The 20,694-nt window shown below is 42.5% G+C and overlaps 1 protein-coding gene across 1 annotated transcript in view; it reads right to left on the reverse strand.

Annotated features, from left to right (window-relative positions):
* CSMD1 (CUB and Sushi multiple domains 1) overlaps positions 1–20,694 on the reverse strand; it is a 1,979,019-nt gene that overhangs the window by 201,504 nt on the left and 1,756,821 nt on the right. The window contains exon 43 of the mRNA XM_037894193.2: positions 3,361–3,538. Within this exon, the coding sequence (XP_037750121.1) occupies positions 3,361–3,538 (178 nt within the window). The remainder of the gene's footprint in view (positions 1–3,360; positions 3,539–20,694) is intronic.

The raw sequence follows: 20,694 nt of genomic DNA on the forward strand, positions 1-20,694 counted from the left end.
CATAAGCACAGATGACATTAGATTCAAGTCCAGGAAGGCATTAGTTCTCTGAACAGCAGAAACAATCTATCAAGACCTTTCAAGAAACTGGTCATGATGGGGTGAGTAGAGACAGTTTTATTCAAGGATTAAAAGCTGAACTAGCCACTAGATGCACCCTGACCTGAATGCTAAACCCAACTCAAGTTTCAAAAGATATTGAAGGATTGTCTGAATGCTAGTCTGTGTGGGAGAATTCCACTTACTCAGGTAAGTAGCTCTGTTGGAATGTTTGCTACTAATAATAAGAACATTCTGGACAGCCGCTGAGCAATGTGCTTTCTCCATACTCAGGCACTAATGTGAAGTGCAGCACTTGAGGAGTTGGGTGCAGCATTCATCCCTGGTGCTGCACCAGGAGGTCTTTGGTCACTGACAACAGCAAGGGCTGCTGAGAGGTCAGATTATGGAGGTCTGAATGTGTCTGTCTCAGTGAGTCTGGAGCTATAAGGATCATTCTGTTGTGATCCTGTGTGAGTTTGATAATGATTCCAGGATTCAGAGGCACTGGTGGGAATGCATAGAGGAGGTCCCTGTCCCACAGAAATAGGAAAGCATCCAGTATTGACCTGGGGCTGAGACCCGCTCTGTAGCACAAAGGGGGACACTTCCTGTTCTGATGGATTGCAAATAGGTCCACAGATTGAAAAACCTCCTGGGACAAACATCCAAGCCAGAATATTTGTGTTGAGAGATCATTTGTGGTTTAAGCTGAGGGATCTGCTCAGATGACCCACTAAACCATTTTGAACCCCTGGGATGCATTTGACCGAGCTTTGAATATACCAGTTCATAACTTGATTGTCTCCTGGTGAAGGCTGTTGGACCTGGCACCACCTAGCTTGTTCACATAAAACACCACTGTTGTCAGTGAGAACCTATACCATCTTGCCTTGGATATGAGGCAAACTGCTGCAATCCACAAAATATTGTTCTCGACTCCAAAATGTATATGTGGAGCCTGGCTTCAAGGAAAGTCCAAAATCCTTGCACCATGATGTGCTTTTTATTCCATGGCCAAGGTGTACGTTACCAGAGTCATGGAAGGGAAAGGGGTCAAGAAGGGAATTCCTCTGCATACATTGTCTTGGCTCATCCTCCGGTCCAGAGACAAAAACACAGTATCTGCAATATGAACCAGCTTATCAAGATGGTGAACCTGAGGACAATATACCAAATTGAGCTTAGTCTGCAGACCTCTGAAGTTTCACTTTGGTGTGAGAGACTACCATGTGATCTAGGATCCTGGAGTAATCCTTTACAGTAGTCTGGGAATGCCTCTTGAGAGACACACACAGGTATCACAGAGTTCGAAACCTTGAAAGAGGCAGCAATGCCCTGGCAGATGTTGAATCCAGAACTGCCCCAAGGAATTCTAGCCCTTGGATATCTGAAAAAATTGACATATTGCAGTTAGTTGCAGGCCAAGTGCATTGAGAAGACACCGTTAGATGAACGGTGACCAGAATCTGGTGTCTGAAGCAGCCCCAGACCAGCCAGTCATCCAGATAAGAATACACATGTACATCCCCTTTGCAAAAGGTAGCCACTGCCACTGCCATGCACTTGAGAAAAACCCTTGGTGCTGACAGAACTTCCTGTGATCAGGGTGCATTGCCACATGGAAGTAGACATCCTTGTAAGTCGAGAGCAGCATATTGGTCTCTTGGATCTAAGGAAGGGATAATTGAGGCCAGATAAACCATCCAGAACTTTATCGTTGTGATGTATCTGTTCAGATTATGAAGGTCTAGGGGGAGTATGAACCTCCTTTGGCTTTGGAGTAGCCTTATAATGACCCTCAGGAATTCTATTATTCACCACACCCACACTACTGTTCAACCCCCACAGACAGACCATGTTATTTTCATTCCATTCTGAGGCAGATAGTGCCATGGATGAGTGACCAGGTGCTGACAATCTAGATGGCTGCATCAGTGACGAGCAAGTATCCTCCCCCTGAAGCAAAGACAGCAGTGGTACCTACAGGCATAATAAGGCTCTAGCTGTGGCATAAGCCTCTGGCATAATCGGTATCTGTAGTGATCAGGGAAGACTTTTCTGTCACCACCAGAAAAGTAGCTGGTCTGATTCCCTGAGCCTCAAAGATGATTATCCCGGAAACCAGGATATTCTTTGGCCTCTTTCAGCTGACATAGCTGGGAGAGCACTTCAGAAAGGAGTCTTCTAGAGCTTTCTTTATATGATCAAGGGGGCTCTGAAGCCAGCATAAGGTCAGCCTCCATGAGGATACATTGGTGGTGTTCCTCCCTCAGCTTCTCCATCCTAGTCTTGAAGCCGCAACAGACTGAGCACCTGTCTGTAATGTGGCTTTCACCCAGGAACTTGAGGCAGTGGGAATCAGAGTCATTAAACAGGCATAACCTTCCTGCAGCCTGAGCAAGTTTTGAATCCTTGGGACCTAGGAATAAGTTACCCTGGTACTGGGCGGGATCTGGAGACACACCAGATTGGAAACCTCCCCCACCCCAAAAAACCAACAGGCTAAACCAAAAGAAATAAACTTAAAATTTTATATTAATAAAACCCTAAATGAAAATAAAACTCCAGAGAACTTTTTGACCACCACTAAGTAGATTGAGTAGTTGTTCACAGGGACCACCAATGCTCCAACCCTGGATGGTAAGAAGGAACTGGAGGGGTGAGACATTTCCGCCCTTTATACCCTCACTTGCAGCATGAGGAGCTTGGTGGTGGGTTGTGCTGCCCCTAGAGGTACTACGGGGAAAACCAATGCAAGAGGAGCAGCACAACCTAGTGGACACGTGCAAGCACTTGAAGAGGAACTAAAAAATTGAGGCTAAAGGGGCTTTGAAATTTTCCCTTCCTCTGCCTAATGCATTATGATATTAATATCCATTAGTTTTCAAATTAACATGAACCCTATATTTTAATTAATATTTTCATTTTAAAAGTCAGATTACCGAAACATCAACTAAAAAACAAACATAATTGTTATCACCTGCCTGCACCATAAGGGGTACAAGGTGGATGAGGTAATATATTTTATTGGACCAATTTCTGTATTGGTCCAATAAAATATATTACCTCACCCACCTGATCTCTCTAATATACTATGACCAACACTACTACAAGAATGCCGTATTATGTGGAACTTATTCTGTCCATTTATGCAGTTAGTTTATGTTCTATTTTTTTAACCTTATTCTTAACCATTCTGTTTCTTTGGAACCTACATTGCATCATAGAGAACACTACTAAGTAATGTCAGAGCTACAGACACAGAGTCAAGGATAAATCAACCAGACACCAATTATTTTGCATTGAACAGTCACATACCATACTGCAATGTAGTCATTCACTGGTTCAGTTTGGAGTAAGGTAAAGTTGATATAAACCCCATGGCCTTGAGGGACAGAAATAAACCATGTACAGTCCTTTGAATTTGGATATTCATCTGGAAATCCTGGGGAATAAACTGTACCATTCGGAGAGGTTACATTATAGCCACAAGGAGCTGAAAAGAAAACAAATGAAAATGTAACAGGAGGAATACATTTATTGTGGTTAAAAATGGAATAGAAAAATGGCCCAAAATTTTAAAGGTTCTGCAGAACAAAATAATCAAAGTCTCTACAAGAACAATTTTCCTTGGTTGGATGCCTTTCAGTGATAAGAAGATTAATATTTCTAAGAAATAATTTATTCCTGATGTCTTTCATAGTATGTTGCTTAAAACTCATCAGGACCTATTCAAAATACTGTATTGCTTAAGTACAGCATTCGTTAAATGAAGTTATGACACATTTTTAAAAATTATTTTTTCCTGTTGTACTTAATCTCTGGAAATCAAGGGAAAAAACACGCACAACACACAATCTACAGACCACCACACCATGAAAAAGCATCCTCCCCCAGAATGGAACCTTGAACAGAACAAGTACAGAATTCCTAAGGAATGTTAAGCACCGATTGTGCTTCCACTACCACCACAAATGCCAATTTGTTTCCCTCCATTTTCCATTTTTCCCCCCATTCTTTAATTGCAGTTTGTGTGTTCATTACTCTTTTATTTTTAAAAATGAAATGAAGCTACAGGCATAAATTAGCATATACTTGCACAATGAAATTCTAAGGCGAGTTTGTAACAGGGAAGTGTGTTTAACTTCTTTAAAAGCAGTGAATATTTAGAATTGTGCCCTGTGTTTGGTCTGCATCTTGGGAAACGAATGACAGCGATTATGGATATAGGGAGGATCTGCTCACCATATGTGGCTAGATTGTCAATTAGTAGAAAATAAGAGTGAGGTTTAATTAGACATTTTATTTTGTGGTGTGTACACATATATGCAAGAGGCAAGTTCTCTTTTTGAATCTCCCCCCTACATATATATCTTCACATTTTCAAGCACCCCTATAGATCCTGAGTTGCAATGACACTCCCTCCAGTCCAGGAGAGTTGGACATATCTCCTTTCAGAGTCAAACTATTCTAGGGTGACCAGACATCCCATTTTTAAAGGGACAGTCTCATATTTAAGCCCCATCCCAATTCCAATCCCTTCCCCAAAGTCCCCACCCCAGCCCTGCCTCTTCCCCACCTCCTCCCATGAGCACACCATATTCCCGCTCCTCCCCCCCCTCCCAGCGCTTGCTGCGCGAAACAGCTGTTTCATGGTGGCAAGTGCTGGGAACTAGCGGGGAGAAGCGGAGACGTGGCATGCTCAGGGGAGGAGGAAGATGTGAGCTGGGGCAGGGGGATGGGGCGGGGAGCTGCCAGTGGGTGCTCCAGCCCTGGAGCACCCACAGAGTCAGCCCCTATGTCTTCACACACACCCCACCCTGGGTCCTGCCCCCAGGGAGCATGGGGCTGCTCTGTCTCCTAGGCACCCTCCACTGCTAAGCCATCTCTCTGGCAGGTTTGCTGAAGCCCCTGCAATCAGGTTCCTGGGTCCTGGTCCACACTGCATCCTAGGGCTTAACCCCTTCCTGCCTGCACATTAGTGGAGGAAAGGAGGTGTCTGGGTTATGTTGCTGGCCAGCAGCAGCCTGGAAGTGTTAGCTGCCTTTCACCACTGTGTGGGCAGGAAAGGACAAGCTGCTACAACCACAATGCGGAAGGTGGGGGTGAGAAAGAGATGAGCTCTGCAAAGACACGAGCCCGATCATCCCTTCCTCTCCCATTCCTCCACTGTGACTGGAAGCAGTTCCCATTCCCTCCTTCATGCACAGTGTGGAAAGGCTGCTCCTAGCCACATTCTGATGTGAACCCTAGCAGAAATCTGGGGAGGGAGAGCATGTGACCCTGCATCCTCCCCGCACACACATGTTGCCTCAGGAAGACATGGTGCCACGTACCAAGAGAAGCGGGTCCATCCTGGTGGCCCAGCCAGGCACGGAAGGCAGAGAGCGCCGGGTAAGGAGGGTCGGGTTGGTTGATCAGACACACATACACACACCCACATCCACACACACACACCGTGTGAGAGAGGTACACGGGAGTGTGTGCGTGTGTGTGTGCATGTCACTTCTCCCCAAGCGAACCCTAAAGTCTTAAGGATAAGAAGATAAAAAAAAGAATCCAACTCAGCAGTATTTCTTTTTAACAGGGGCTCAGTCAACTTGATGTTAATTTGGATGTTTGTATTGCATAGTTCTGACTGATTGCCGTTGAACTTGCTTGAATATGAATAATTTTACCAGGTGTCCCTTATTCAGCATAGGAAAATATGGTCACCCTAATCCATGTTATTATGGATGTAGGAGGAAGAGGCAAGAGGAGGATGTCTCACTCACTGTATGGTTTGAAAATAGTGTGATGTTAGGGCAGCTGGAGGATCTGGCCAGTAGAGGAGTAACCTTGGTTGGCTTGCCCAGTGTAAAAGGGGTTTGGTTAAATGCCCTTGCTTCTGGTTGATTCCTGGTTCCCTAAATAACCCCCAAAGGCAGCTGACAGACTCTGTCAGCCATAGGATTGGGGCTACACACATAACTGAAAACCAGACCTCCAGCCTTACGCTAAGCATAAACCACCTGGTCCAGAGAATCTGGTCTGCTGTCTCCACAGTGTTCCCTGCCTCTGATGATTTAAGGAGCTTTAGAAAGCTTGGAAGATTTCTATGTTCAAATATAATTCCTGACACTAATATAATTTCAAGAGTAGAATCCTTTAAGTTACATTTTAGCTTATATTTTAAAAAAAAGTTAGTTGCTTTATACAAAAAATATTCAATGTGTAATTGACTGTTATATTGCAATAAATGTATAGGTTATGCTTTTCTATGCTTTCTGGTTCAAAACTTTTTTTTATTATTTTGTCTTCACTGTTCAGTCACAGTTTAGAAAGCAGACGAAGCTTTAGTTCAGTAAAGATCACCCAATTCTTCCTTTACTCTTGTTATCCAGATCTGTCAATAAACTGTCAAAGCTAACAGAAATATATTATAATGTACATGGCAGAGGGGCATTGCTGGCACATGATGCACAGATTGACAGAGCCAGAAGAGTACCCAGAAGTCACCTACCACAGGATAGGCCCAACAAAAAAATAACAGAACGCCACTAGCCATCACCTTCAGCCCCCAACTAAAACCTCTCCAGCGCATCATCAAAGATTTACAACCTATCCTGAAAAATAATCCCTCACTCTCACAGATCTTGGGAAACAGACCAGTCCTCGCTTACAGACAGCCCTCCCAACCTGAAGCAAATACTCTCCAGCAACCACACACCAAAAACACTAACCCAGGAACCTATCCTTGTAACAAAGCCCGATGCCAACTCTGTCCACATATTTATTCAAGGTTTCAGAGTAACAGCCATGTTAGTCTGTATTCGCAAAAAAGAAAAGGAGTACTTGTGGCACCTTAGAGACTAACCAATTTATTTGAGCATAAGCTTTCGTGAGCTACAGTTCACTTCATCGGATGCTTATGCTCAAATATATTTATTCAAGTGACACCATCATAGGACCTAATCACATTAGTCATGCCATCAGGGGCTCTACCAACGTGATATATGCCATCATGTGCCAGCAATGCCACTCTGCTATGTACATTGCCAAACCGGACGGTCTCAACGCAAAAGAATAAATGGACACAAATCTGTCATCAGGAATTATAACATTCAAAATCTGGTAGGAGAACACTTCAACCTCTCTGGCCACTCAGTAAAAGATTTAAGGGTGGCAATTTTGCAACAGAAAAGCTTCAGAAACAGACTCCAGTGAGAAACTGCTGAGCTTGAATTAATTTGCAAACTAGATACCATTAAGTTGGGTTTGAATAGAGACTGGGAGTGGCTAGGTCATTACACATATTGAATCTATTTCCCTAAAGTTAAGTATCCTCACACCTTCTTGTCAACTGTCTAAATGGGCCATCTTGATTATCACTACAAAAGTTTTTTTCTCCTGGTGATAATAGCTCATCTTAACTAATTAGCCTCTCACAGTTTGTATGGCAACTTCCAACTTATCTGTATGTATATATATTTCTTCTTACTATATGTTTCATTCTATACATCCGATGAAGTGGGCTGTAGCCCACGAAAGCTTATGCTCTAATAAATATGTTAGTCTCTAAGGTGCCACAAATACTCCTGTTCTTTTTGAAGATTGCTTCAGTTAACACTGAAGTACCATCAAGCTTTTGAGAGGAACATGGCTATTTTAAAATATACAATCTCAGTACTAATTAGTTTAGGGAGGAAGTGAATTTCACCCTCAATACAAAAAGACAACATAAAGTCCAGGCACTACTTTAATGTCACTGGAGCCCTATTTCAAGGGCTTCTGTGGTGCATCAGTCCTGTGCTGGCTCTATTCACTATCATGAATTGCACCCAAAATGAATATATAGCAAAAATCTGCAGATGGGGTTTAGATAGAATGATTTATGTTTGATTTTGCAAGGCAATTAGGGATAACACCTCCTGTAAAAATTGTAATGGGATCCTTAATGAACAGTAGTATTAAAGACTTTTGTTTTAAGGCGACATCTTTTTGCAATGTTTGTACAGCACTAGTACTATAGGGCTCTGGCCTCTCAGTGTTACCAACTTATAACTAATTATAACTAAACTAATAACAATAAATAATAATAATAAAGTGTCATTCTAAAGATGGCACTTACAACAGTAAATTGTCCACTTACACCATGCTGACACTACTGTACAATACAGTACAGTATTTTTTTTTTACAGGCCTTTCCTCCAAGTACAGTGGAACATGAGCTAATTATCAGTTGCTAAATGCAATTATGTCCCCTAACAGTTAGTTAAATATCAATCCCCCAAAGAGTTCCTCAATATTAATTCCATTGCATTAGATAGCCACCTCTTATAGGGCCAGAAAACAGCAAACCCTTTGGTGGATGTAATTAACAGATTTCACTGTACTGACCAGGAAAGATCAGAAAAACATATTCTATGGTGGGAAAGCTGCAGAACTTAAAATGCTCCAGATTTTTTTTTTAATTATTCCTCACGTTACTTAGAGGTGTCAGGAAATGTTAAGCAGTGATTGCTTATTGAACTGATATTTCTATGGGCCTGATCCTGAATTGTATAGGGGAAATGCTAAGATCCTTATTCAAGCAAATACCCTGACTCAGTGGGAATTACAGTAAATGTAAGTATATGGGTACTGACACTGTTACATATAGTAAATAATCATGACCAAATTTTCAAACAGGAGCTGTTAGTGCTTTCCATATCTGAAAATCAGAACTTTTATTTAGGTGCCTAAATATGAATGTAGATACCTATCTTTAGGCATTGAAAATACTGGCATTTGTACTCTAAAAAAGTCTCACTGGCCAAGGCCAATCTCACTTCTATCATAAATGTGAACTAGATTTTTATTAATTTATTTGGGCGAGGGGGGGTTTCTACAAAGGGTTTCATGTTTACCCTTAATTTCAGTCAGATCCTTTTTTTAGACTCTTCTTCACCACCACTGGAGTAGATGGAGCTTTTTCATGAATAACAGCACTTTGAAGTTGACATGTTTTATTTTTTTAATGCCATACAGGTTAGACAAAACAGAGATTAGTAATTATTTTTTTCTTTTCTAGTAAACAAAATCTGAAAGATATGTCATAGTTCAAACAGAAATTATGAGCTTGAAGGTGAGGTTACTCACCTTGTGCAGTTCTTTGAGTAGTGTGTCCCAGTGGCTAACCCACTTCAGATGCGCCTGTGCCCTGTGCCTCTGATTGGAGATTTTTGGTAAAAGTTCTGTTTGGCCTGTGAAGGCACCTCACACCCTCCTACTGTCCCACACCAAGGCTATATGAGGCTGCATGGGTGAACCACCCCAGTTCCTTTTCCAACACAAAGTCCCACCAGGGAGATCTGAAGCAGAGGGGAAGGAGGGGAGCACCCACAGGGGTACACAGCTCAAAGAACTCCAGTTACTGCACAAGTTGAGTAACCTCTTCTTCGAGTATTGTCCCTGTGGGTGCTCCAGTTCAGGTCACTCCTGAACAGTACCCCATTAAGATTTGGAGCAGAGTTCGATACAGAGGAGAGAACTGAATTGCCTACTCCAGCATCTGATCTTGAAGATGGAACTAAGGCATGATCATTACAAAAAGTATGAACAGAAGACAAGTTGGTGCTCTAAGGATGTCTTGAATTGGTAAGTCTTTAAGTAAGGCTATAGATAGTGCTCTTCTGGAATGTGCTATCACTCTTGAAGTAGGCTGAACATGAGTTCAGTTGTAACAGATTTTAATACATCTGGAGAACCACTTTGATAATTTTGAAATTACCAATCCCATGTTTCTGTCAGCAATGGATACAAATAGTCTAGGAGATCTTATAAATGTTTGGACCTCTCTAGATAAAAGGCCCTCCTGACATCTAAGATATGGAATATAGCTTCCTGAATAGTCTGGTGTGGTTTGTGGGCGGGAATGGGATATTGATAGTTTAATATGAAACTAAGATGATACTTTGGGAAAAAATCTTGGATAGGGCTCTAGTGACACTTTCTTTCTGGTGAATACCATAAATGGGGGGTCTGCCACTAAAGCCCCCAATTCTCCAACCCTTTGGGCAGGCATCCTGGCCACCAAGAAAGCTGTCTTCATTGATAAATCTAATAAAGAAGATGCAGCTCATGGCTCAAAAAGATGTTTCATGAGGCAACTAAGAATTAGATTCAGGTCCCAGGTGGGAGCAGAATCTCTAATTTGAGAGGAGAGATTTGATAGACCTCTTAGGAATCTTACTGTTGTAATCTTACCGTGGTTGAATGAGCAAAGACTGAAAAAAACTCTATGGATGAGTGAAAAAGCTGTTATTGCAGTTAAGTGGACCATAATGGAATTCACAGAATGCCCCAGTGCTTTCAGTTCCAACAGGTAATCCACTACCACAGGAAGAGAAGAGTGAGTTGGCAAGATCCAACAACGGTTACACCAAAGATGGTATAGTTTCCACTGTGGAGATAACTATGTCTTATAGCTTTTTTCTACTATTTAATAAAATGTGTTATACTTCTGATGAACAGGGTATCTCTACTCCTGAAAACAAAGGACTGATCAGAAGCCCCGATGGAGGGAGGGAGGTGAGTTTGGTTAGAAAGGGATTTCAAACTTGTCTCAGCCACATTGGTGCAATCAATATGATCACGGCCCAATCTCATCGAGAATCTTCAACAATAATGGTGTCAGTGGATATGCCTAAAGAAGACCCACGAGATAAGAAAAATGTCTCCTAGTGAATGGGGATCAAGACTCCCTCTGGAGCAATACCCGATACATTTTGCGTTGGCTGCTCTGCCAAACAGATCAATCTCTGGGAACCTCCATGCTATGAATCTGGGGTTGAAGACACAGGAATCCAACTCCCACTCATAATTTAGGAAGAAATGTCTGCTGAGGTTTTCTGCCATGGTGTTCTGAATACTGGGGAGGCAAGAAGCTGAGATGACTATCTGGTTGGCTCTGGACCAATTCAAGAGCTTTATCACTTCAGCATGGAGAAATGGGAAACATACTCCTTCTTGTTGGTTGATACAATACCTTCCTGCCACATTGTCTGTCATTATCTTTACTAACGTGGATCTGATTAGAGGTAAAAGGTATAGGCAAGCCTTTCTCTCTGATCTAAATTCCAGAAGACTGACGTGTAGAAGTTGCTCTCATAGTGGCTGTGTCCTCTGCATTTTCCAGATGTGATCCCTCACCCCAATAGTGAAGCATCTGATGTTATCATAGAATCAAAAAATCATAGGACCGGAAGGGACCTTGAGAGATTTTCTAGTCCAGTCCCCTGCACTTAAAGCAGGACTAAGTATTATCAAGACCAACCCTGGCAGGTGTTTTTCTAACCTGCTCTTAAAAATCTCCAGTGATGGAGATTCCTCAAACTTCCTAGGCAATTTATTACAGGGCTTAACCACCCAGATGGTTAGAAAGTTTTTCCTAATGTCTAACCTAAACAGTTCTTGCTGTAATTTAAATCAATTGCTTCTTGTCCTATCCTCAGAGGTTAAAGGAAACACTTTCACCCAAGCTGCCTTCCACTTTCAAATTCTCAACCAATTTCAAATTCTCAACAAATCTAGAACAGCCTCTCCCCTAGTGGTTTTCTCCACCTTCTGAAATAAAAAAAGTTGTCTGCAATACATTCCAAGAACTTGCTGGATAATCTATGTCCTGCCGTGTTATTTTTCCAGCGGATGTCTGGGTAGTTGAAGTCCCCCATCACCACCAACTTCTGTTCTTGGGATGATTTTGTTCGTTGTTTATAAAAAGCCTCATCCACACCTATTCCTGGTTAAGTGGTCTGTAGTAGACTCCTAGAAGGACATCACCCTTGTTTTTTACCCTTTTTATCGTTAGTCAGAGACTTTGAACAAGTCTTTCTCCTATTTCCATCTCAACCTCAGTCCAGCTGTATACATTTTTGATATATAAGGCAATACCTCCTCCCTTTCCCCCTGCTTGTCCTTTCTAAGCAAGATGTACCCTTCTATACCAATATTCCAGTCATGTGTATTATCCTGCCAAGTCTCTGTGATGCCAACTATGTCAAAGTTCTGTTTATTAGCTAGCATTTTTAGTTCTTCCTGCTTATTCCCCATACTTCTTGCATTAGTATACTGTCATCTAAGATACTGATTTGATTTCCCCTCCATTTTCTCTCTTATCTCTCCCTTATTCCTGCTATACCGGCCCATGCTCCCCCCAAATTCTGACCCTTCTCCCATGTCTCCATATGTTTTACTTAACTGTGAGCTTTTGTATCCTGCCCCCATCAAACCTAGTTTAAAGCCTTCTTCACTAGGCTATCGCTATGGTGGAAAGATTCTGAAAGAATGGACCAACTGCACAGGTTTTGGTCGGGTCCTTCCACCAATTGAGTGACTGTACAATCCATTGGGAAACAGACACTAACTTCCCTATATTGTACTTGCTTGGTTTATAAACAATTCAAAGACAGCACGGGAGACTTAGGAGATGTAATTGGGCATGCTGCACAGATGCAAACTGACATGTGCTCCCAGAGGCTGAAGATAATCTCTTACTGTTACTTGAAGACTTCCCTGAATCCTTGAGATAAGACTTGTTAGTGCGAGAAATCTGCTGGAAGGGAGGTATGCTGTGCATGTCACTGCATAAGGGGGTGCTCCTATGAAGTCCAAATGCTGTACTGGAGTCAAAACAGACCCCTCTTTTGTGCAAAAGAGATCATATCATCTTTATGGCTGCCAATACTTCCTATGAAAATCTGCCCCGATCAACCAATTACCAGATATGGGGAAACAATTATACCCAGAGGACATAGGTGGGCAGCAATTACCAACAGAGTCTTTGAGAATAGGCTTAGGGAAGAACATAGGCCAAAAGGCAGCACCCACTAATGGTAGTGTTCATTGTTGATTAGAAAATGAAGAAATATCTTGTGTGAAATATGAATAGTGACATGAAAATGTGTGTCTTGTAGGTCAAGGGTCACAAACCAATCTCCTAAATCTAATGAAGGTATTATTGCTGCAAGGGTCACCGCCCTGAATTTATATAATCCCAACTATACATATAAAATGCTGCATTCTAAATTATCTGATACCACTCGAAGTTCTCCCTAGGGAAGAAAGAAATCTTGGGATCATTGTGGATAGTTCTCTGAAAACATCCACTCCATGTGCAGCGACAGTCAAAAAAGCTAACAGAATATTGGGAATCTTTAAGAAAGGGCTATATAATAAGACATAAATATCATATTGCCTCTCTATAAATCCACGGTACACCCACATCTTGAATACTATGTGCAGATGTGGTCACCCCATCTCAAAAAGTATAGAGTGGAATTGGAAAAGGTTCAGAAAAGGGCAACACAAATTATTAGGGGTATGGAATGGCTTCCATATGAGGAGAGATTAACAAAATGGGGACTTTTCAGCTTGGAAAAGAGACAGCTAAGGGGGGATATGTTAGAGGGCTATAAAATCATGTCTGATGTGGAGAAAATAAATAAGGAAGTGTTATTTACTCCTTCTCATAACACAAGAACTAGGGGTCATCAAATGAAATTAATAGGCAGCATGTTTAAAACAAACAAAAGGAATTCCCCCCTCCCCCACAAAATGCACAGTCAACTTGTGGAATTTCTTTCCAGAAGATGTTGTGAAGGCCAAGACTATAACAAGCTTAAAAAAAGAACTAGATAAGGTCATGAAGGATGGGTCCATCAATGGCTATTAGCCAGAATGGACAGAGATGGGGTCTTTAGCCTCTGTTTGCCAGAAGCTGGGAATTGGTGAGAGGGGATGGATCACTTGATGATTACCTGTTCTGGCATTGGCCACTGTCTGAAGACAGGATCCTGGGCTAGATGTACCTTTGGTCTGACCCAGTATGCCATTCTTATGATGCGATCTTGTGCAGAGAGGGGAAACCTGTGCTGAGATTTGAATCCTTTTCAGCATACTCCAATGAGGGGAGAGATAACTGTTCTGCTTTTATTATAGAGAGTGAGCATGGTACTCTAGATTATGGGGTGGAGGGGTCAGTGACAAAGTAAATCTTGGTGTAGATAACAATCCAGTACCAGTTAACAGAGGGTACTCCAGCTCCAAAGATACTATTAGGGCCTTAGAGTATCTAAATTCTTGCAGTACCCACAGCTTCAGAGATGGGCTGAGCGAGAACATGTGGAAGACGGCTTTGGTTCCAAGGTAGCTGGCACCAAGCGACTGGCAAGGGAATGAGTTGACTCTGATTCCATCAGTTGACTTCCATGTTGATGAGACTGACTTATGTTCAGGGATGAGACTAGAATTCCCCTTGGAAGAGTCTCTACAGCTCCAGGTATGGGTATGTGAGCTAGGCATTGAGTCTGTCTTTGAGAACTTCCCTGCCTTTGTGGTACCAGAATCACTTAGAGCCTCCACGGAACTCCCCTTGGGACCTGAGATCTCCACAGCCTTTTTGTGCATTGCATTTGTGCAAAGACTTTCTTTGAGGATGAGTCTTTGCCTTTTTCTGCATAGAGGCAAATGTCAAGGCTACCTTTTCTAAGGTCTTCGGTGCTATAGAAGCAATTAATGCCACACTACCACCTACATGTGTTAAGTAGCCTTCAGTGACAGAGATCTTGATGTGGTCTGGGCACTAGCTGTATTGGGAGGTCTAGGTACAGGCAGGTCCCCTGCCCCTGGATCCAAAGCCTGTCTTTAGGCTTGTTCCATCATGAGGAGTTTAAATTTAATTTCCCTATTTTGAGGGATATGCCCTTGAAGGAAGTGCAGATCTTGCACTTACTGAGAATACGAGTCTCTCCAAAACAGTGGAGGCATTAAGAATGCCTTTCACCTTGTTCCAGCTCCTCTTAGATATCCTATTGCATTTTTGGCTGAACCTTTCCCCTCACCTCCTTATCTACGCACCCCCTATCCATGGCCCCACTAAGTTGTGGGACCTCCTTGTCAACCTCCTCCTAGCACTGGACAAAATGACCATCTACAAGACCAGAGAGAAGAGACTGGCTGACAGGGTTTCTAGATACTGTGGGGCCTATGTCTGATCCTCCTTCCACTCACGCATCCGGGCACAGTTCCTTTGGGCGGGGTCCGCTGGCTCCCTTTACACCTTCGAGGATCAGTGGGTGCTGTCCTGGGTTCTCTGCTCAGTGTCCCTGTCAGGTTCCCTTCGTTTAGCCCACTCCTGTCCCTGTTATACCTTTAGTTGTCCCCCATAATTAATTGAGATCCTGGACCTTGTGGATCCTCCCCTTAGGATGGGGGAAGTCCTTTAGCAGTGGGGAAGGATCCCAGGATCCAGGATTTCAACAGGACTAATCTGAATAGCCTTGTGCAAGGAGAGGCACCTTTAAAATCCTGTGGAGGCCAGCATCCCCAAGCAAAATAACAAAAATTCAGCCCTGAATGGGGAAAGATTTCAAATCTATCTAACTATATCCATAAATATCTTTTAAGTGAAAGGAAAAAAGAACAAAATGAACTGTTTCAACGATATTATAAAATAATATTAACTAATTAATTGTTGAATACTAAAGAGAACAGTCACACAGCAGACTCCGTCTCAGGATGAAGTCAGTTGAGAAGGAACTGAGTGTGGTTTGCCTGTATCCTCCCAGTGTGAGGTACAAGGATGTGTGGGGCACATGTACAAGCCAAATAGTCATTGCCACCAAAAATCTTTGATTAAAGGCACAGGCACATCTGAAATGGAGCACCCACAGGGACTCTACTCAAAGAAGTAGAAATGACTGGGTAAGCGTCTATGGCCTGTTATCAAGGAAATCAGACTGGTGATCACAATTGATCCCTTCTGGCCTTAAAATATATGAATCTGTGATTTCACTCATGACTTCTCTCCCTATGATGAAAGTTATATTTTATGGTAGATATGAATCTTTTGATCTCTGCTGGGTCAGAATAATAATTTATATATAAATTATAAATCCCGCAGCCTGATGGAAGGAATTTTTACAATTCATTAAGGTATCTGCTGTATGTCAGCAACAACATGCCTTATTATTTTTCATAATCCGATAAAAGGCAACAGCTAGATTCACAAAATAACTTAGGTGCGTAACTACCACTTTAGAGGCCTAAATCCCAGAATCAGGCACATGTGATTCACAAACCCCTCACTGAGCTATCCGCAGACACTGTTGGTGCCTAAACTCACTCACTGCCTAAATTTTTGCTGTAAAAATTCTCTAGGCACCTATATTTCTGCCCCTTAGCGCAGGCACTGCAGCTCCATGCCAGGCATCCGGATGCTTAAGCCTAAAACAAATGCACAATCTGGGGGAAGATGGATGTTCCTCTACCTACCTTTGCTGCTTGGCCTGAGCTGGTATGCACGTGCCATAAAAAATAAATAAAAACATTCATTCTTTTTTAAGAGAAAAAGTCCTCATGCTTTCATATTTTATTGAATAACATTCACTGAGACTATCTGCTGAAATTTTTGAATAAGCTGAATATTGTCATTTTTGAAGATTTTTTTTAAAAATGGAAAAAATTGAAGTGTTTCTCTTGCCAAACTAAACTACTTTGCACCACAGGAGTTAAACTATATGTAAACTCTGACATTATCTCATGCAAAAGGCAATATATAAGGACAGGAATAGCAAAATATTTTTAAAATACCATTATTGTAAAATGAGATATGGTTCTATAATATTAATGCTGACAAAGGAGGTAGAAGTCTGATAAAGAATACAGTTTGACAGCACTTGTTATTAAGAATATTTTTTCAGTGATGAAACAAAACAAAATACATTTCATTTAAGAAACCAGCTAAGATTACTAAATAGCAACAGAGTAATTTATCTATCACAGTATCTTAAAAAACCTACACACTTAAAAGCAAGGAAATGAATAGCTGGTAATAATATAAAATCTTACACAGCCCATAATAAAACACATTATTCATATTGAGTACAAAGAAATGCATAAATGCATACAGCATTTCATAACAACAATTTTATCTGATTCAAAATAAATATTCTTCATACCAGTAATCTAAAAATAAACAAACAAAACACAAAATTATTCTGAAGATGAATAACAACACATGTATATAAACATTAGTGGAATATTGATCAGCTTCAAATGCAAGTGTGCATATAAACATTATTTTACCAGCTGACAATATACACATTTCCTATAAAACTACACAGTTAAGTGGGAAACAGTATCAATGGGTATGTTTATATATTAATGAATATGTTTGCATATATGTTAAAAACAACACACAGTACATATATTTTTTATGTTGAGTGCATCATAATTGGAACTAATATCTTAGCACATTTATTTCTATACTCATTCTAAATTTGTCAAAGCAGCACATGAGTATTTGTCAGCAAAACTCAAAGCTCTAATTGGAAAAATAAATTTGTTCAGGCGTGTATTTTACTTCCTGCCTGAACAGTCACATCCTCACATCCCCAGTGCCACGTATCCAATCTGAAATTTCTCCCTCTTTCTCCAGTTTGGGTTTTGTTGCTTTTAAACTATCTGTACCTTTCTAGTGTGCTCTAGGTGTTTAGGAAAGAAATTTCTTTACTACAAAGTGTCTGTAGTAAAGAAATGCATTTCCTAAGACAGTGTTCCTTGCTTTACTGCTATGTTACCTCTGAATGATTTAATTAGAAACCAGAGCTCCCACAGGGCAGGTTGACTCTGAAGGAATGTATTTAAGCAGCTGGGGTGCCAGGAGAATTGAGACCAGAGGTGAAAGTAAGCCATTACGCCCTGGTACGGTGTACCGGTAAGAGCCGGTGCGCTGTACCGGGACCGGCTTTCTCAGAGGGCAATTTAAAGCCCTGGGGTAGCATCTGCTCCAGCTGCTGCTACTGCCCTGGCCCTTTAAATCCCCACCTGAGCCCTGCTGCCCGAGCCCTGGGGTAGGGGTGGGGGGGCTCTGGTGGGGATTTAAAGGTCCCCGGGGCTCCAGCCGTCGCTACCACCCCGGGCCTTTAAATCGCCGCCGGAGCCCTGCTGCTGAAGCCCTGGGGCAGCGGCAGCTGGGCTCCGGAGTGGATTTAAAGGGCTGGGGTGGTAGCGACGGCTGGAGCCCCGGGGCCCTTTAAATCCCTGACGGAGCCCGGCTGCCACTACCCCAGGGCTCGGGCAGCAGGGCTCAGGTGGGGATTTAAAGGGATCAGGGCTCCAGCAGCAGCTACCACAGTGGAGCCCCAGGCCCTTTAAAGCTCTGCCAGAGCCCAGAGCCCCGGAGTAGCAGTGGCAGCCGGGTGCCTCCAGGGCTCCTCAGTGATTTAAAGGGCCCAGGGCTCCACTGCAGTAGCGGCAGCTGGAGCCCTGGACCCTTTAAATAGCCCCCGAGTCCCGGGGTTCCCAGTCACGTCTGTAGCTGGCAGCTTGGGGGTGATTTAAAGGGCCCCGGGCTCCCAGCCGCCACTACTGCAGCTGGAGCCCTGGCCCTTTAAATCTTGATTTAAAGGGCCCGGGGATTTAAGGCCCTGCCTCTTCCGGTTAAGGCCACACCCCCTGCTCAGGGCTGCAGCTGGTAAGTCCTCTAACTTACTTTCACCCCTGACTGAGACTAAGTCATTGAGATTAAAGTGGCTAGCCTGTGTCCCACTGCCTAAGAAGGGAGTCAGACATGGTCTTGCACCTGAGAGCATACCTGAGAGACCCAGAGCTAGGAACAGTGACCAGGCACTATCCAGACCCCAAGAGCTTCAAAGCAAGTGGGGCTCATGATTTGAGTCTGTTTACAACACACTGGTGACTGTCCAGAAGAGAAGACTGGGCCAGATTATAACACCGTCTTTCCCTCTCCCTCTATTTTCAACATTAAATAAGATAAAAATCTGTAAGAAAATGGATACATCTGCAAAAAACAAACGAACAAAAAACAATTATCCTTAAGCATGTTTTTTCTTGGGTTTTTTTTTTTTGGTTTCACCTTCCACTGTTTTATTCATTTCTTTTTTCTTTCCCTTTTCTCTCTTCCAGTATCTTTTTGCCATTATTCTATCCTCCTGTTTTCTAACCTCTTCCTTTGCTCCCATCTGTCATACCGCATAGTTTGATCCACTCCAAACTTCCTACCTTGTCCTGAATTTTTCTGCCCCTGTCACATCTTGGTTACTAGTCTTCCAAGTTCCCACAGTCTCTCTCCTTCCTCTGACCATGATTTCTCCAAAATTCTCTGTGACATTCTGTACCTTGGGGGAGTGTACTGTAACTCCCATATTCCTCATTTTCATATAATCATGATCTTACATACAAAGCATGCCTTGTAAGGTATCAGGGGAAAGATCATGATCTGCTGAAAGTAATTTCTCTATCCATAGATGTATATCATTAATGCGTATGAAGTTATAAGAATTGTACAGTTGTCACTAAAACATGCTGTAAGTTGAGGAATCAGCCAGATATTAGCTCCCCAGAGGCAACAGCAAGGAAAGTAACCAACCTCCGGGCGGGGTGTCAACCCATCAACAGCAATTGTCCAGCAAGGGAGCTATAATGTGATAACTCACCTGAATGAGGCTACACCAGGGGAATTGCTCAACTTTGCTTGGAGAAACTCAGCAATGTCCCACAGACATGCCTGGACTTGTGTTCTACAAGCACATGGACTGAGAGTATAAAACAAGTAGAGTGGACACATACTGGGCTCTTCTCCCACCCCACTTATGCTGCAAGCAACCAAGACACTGAGAAGAAGACAAAACTCCAACACAGGAGATTGGCCCAGGTTTAAGGAACAAGCCTGTATATTAAAGACTTCACTATCCAGTGAGGTGAGAAACTGCTTAATCTAGTTGCTGCCCAGTCTAATAGGGTTGAAAGTTTAGACTGTGTGCTTACATTTTCTTTTCTTTTTGTAACCACTCTGACTTGTTATGCTTTGACTTATAATCACTTAAAATCTACCTTCATAGTTAATAAATCTGTTTGTTTATTCTACCTGAAGCAGTGCATTTGGTTTGAAGCATGTCAGAGACTCCCCTTGGGTGAACAAGCCTGGTACATATCAATTTCTTTGTTAAATTGGTTTCAGAGTAACAGCCGTGTTAGTCTGTATTCGCAAAAAGAAAAGGAGTACTTGTGGCACCTTAGAGACTAACCAATTTATCTGAGCTCAAAGTGAGCTGTAGCTCACGAAAGCTTATGCTCAAATAAATTGGTTAGTCTCTAAGGTGCCACAAGTACTCCTTTTCTTTTTGTTAAATTGACGAATTTATATAAGCTTGCAGCATCCAGCAGGCATAACTGGATGCTGCAAGATGGAGGTTCCTAGGGTTGTGTCTGGGACTGGAGATATTGGCTGGTGTCATTCGCTTGCAAGGAGCTGCGGGCAGTTTACAGGCCAGAGGCTGTGGGTGAACAGCCCAGGAGTGGGGGTTCTCACAGCACAGCAGGGTATGGCTGGCTCCCAGAGTCAAAGATTGGAGAGGCCTAGCATATCACCGGTCCAGATAACACCAGAGGGGAATGTCACACTCTTTGGCCAAAATCCCATCCTCTCTCCTAGCTCTCTTTCTCTTCACCCTCCTCATTTAGCCTCACCATAACTTTCTTCATATCAGTGCCAGCCTTATCTCCCATCATAGTACTCAAAGGTGGAATTCCAGGCTAAGGTTTATAAGCTGGCAGCTGTGTTCGCTGGGTGATAAAATGAAGGATGCAGGCTCTTCAAACTTAGCCTTT

This window comes from Chelonia mydas, chromosome 3 (genome assembly GCF_015237465.2).
Source record: "Chelonia mydas isolate rCheMyd1 chromosome 3, rCheMyd1.pri.v2, whole genome shotgun sequence".
NCBI lineage: Eukaryota > Metazoa > Chordata > Testudines > Cheloniidae > Chelonia > Chelonia mydas.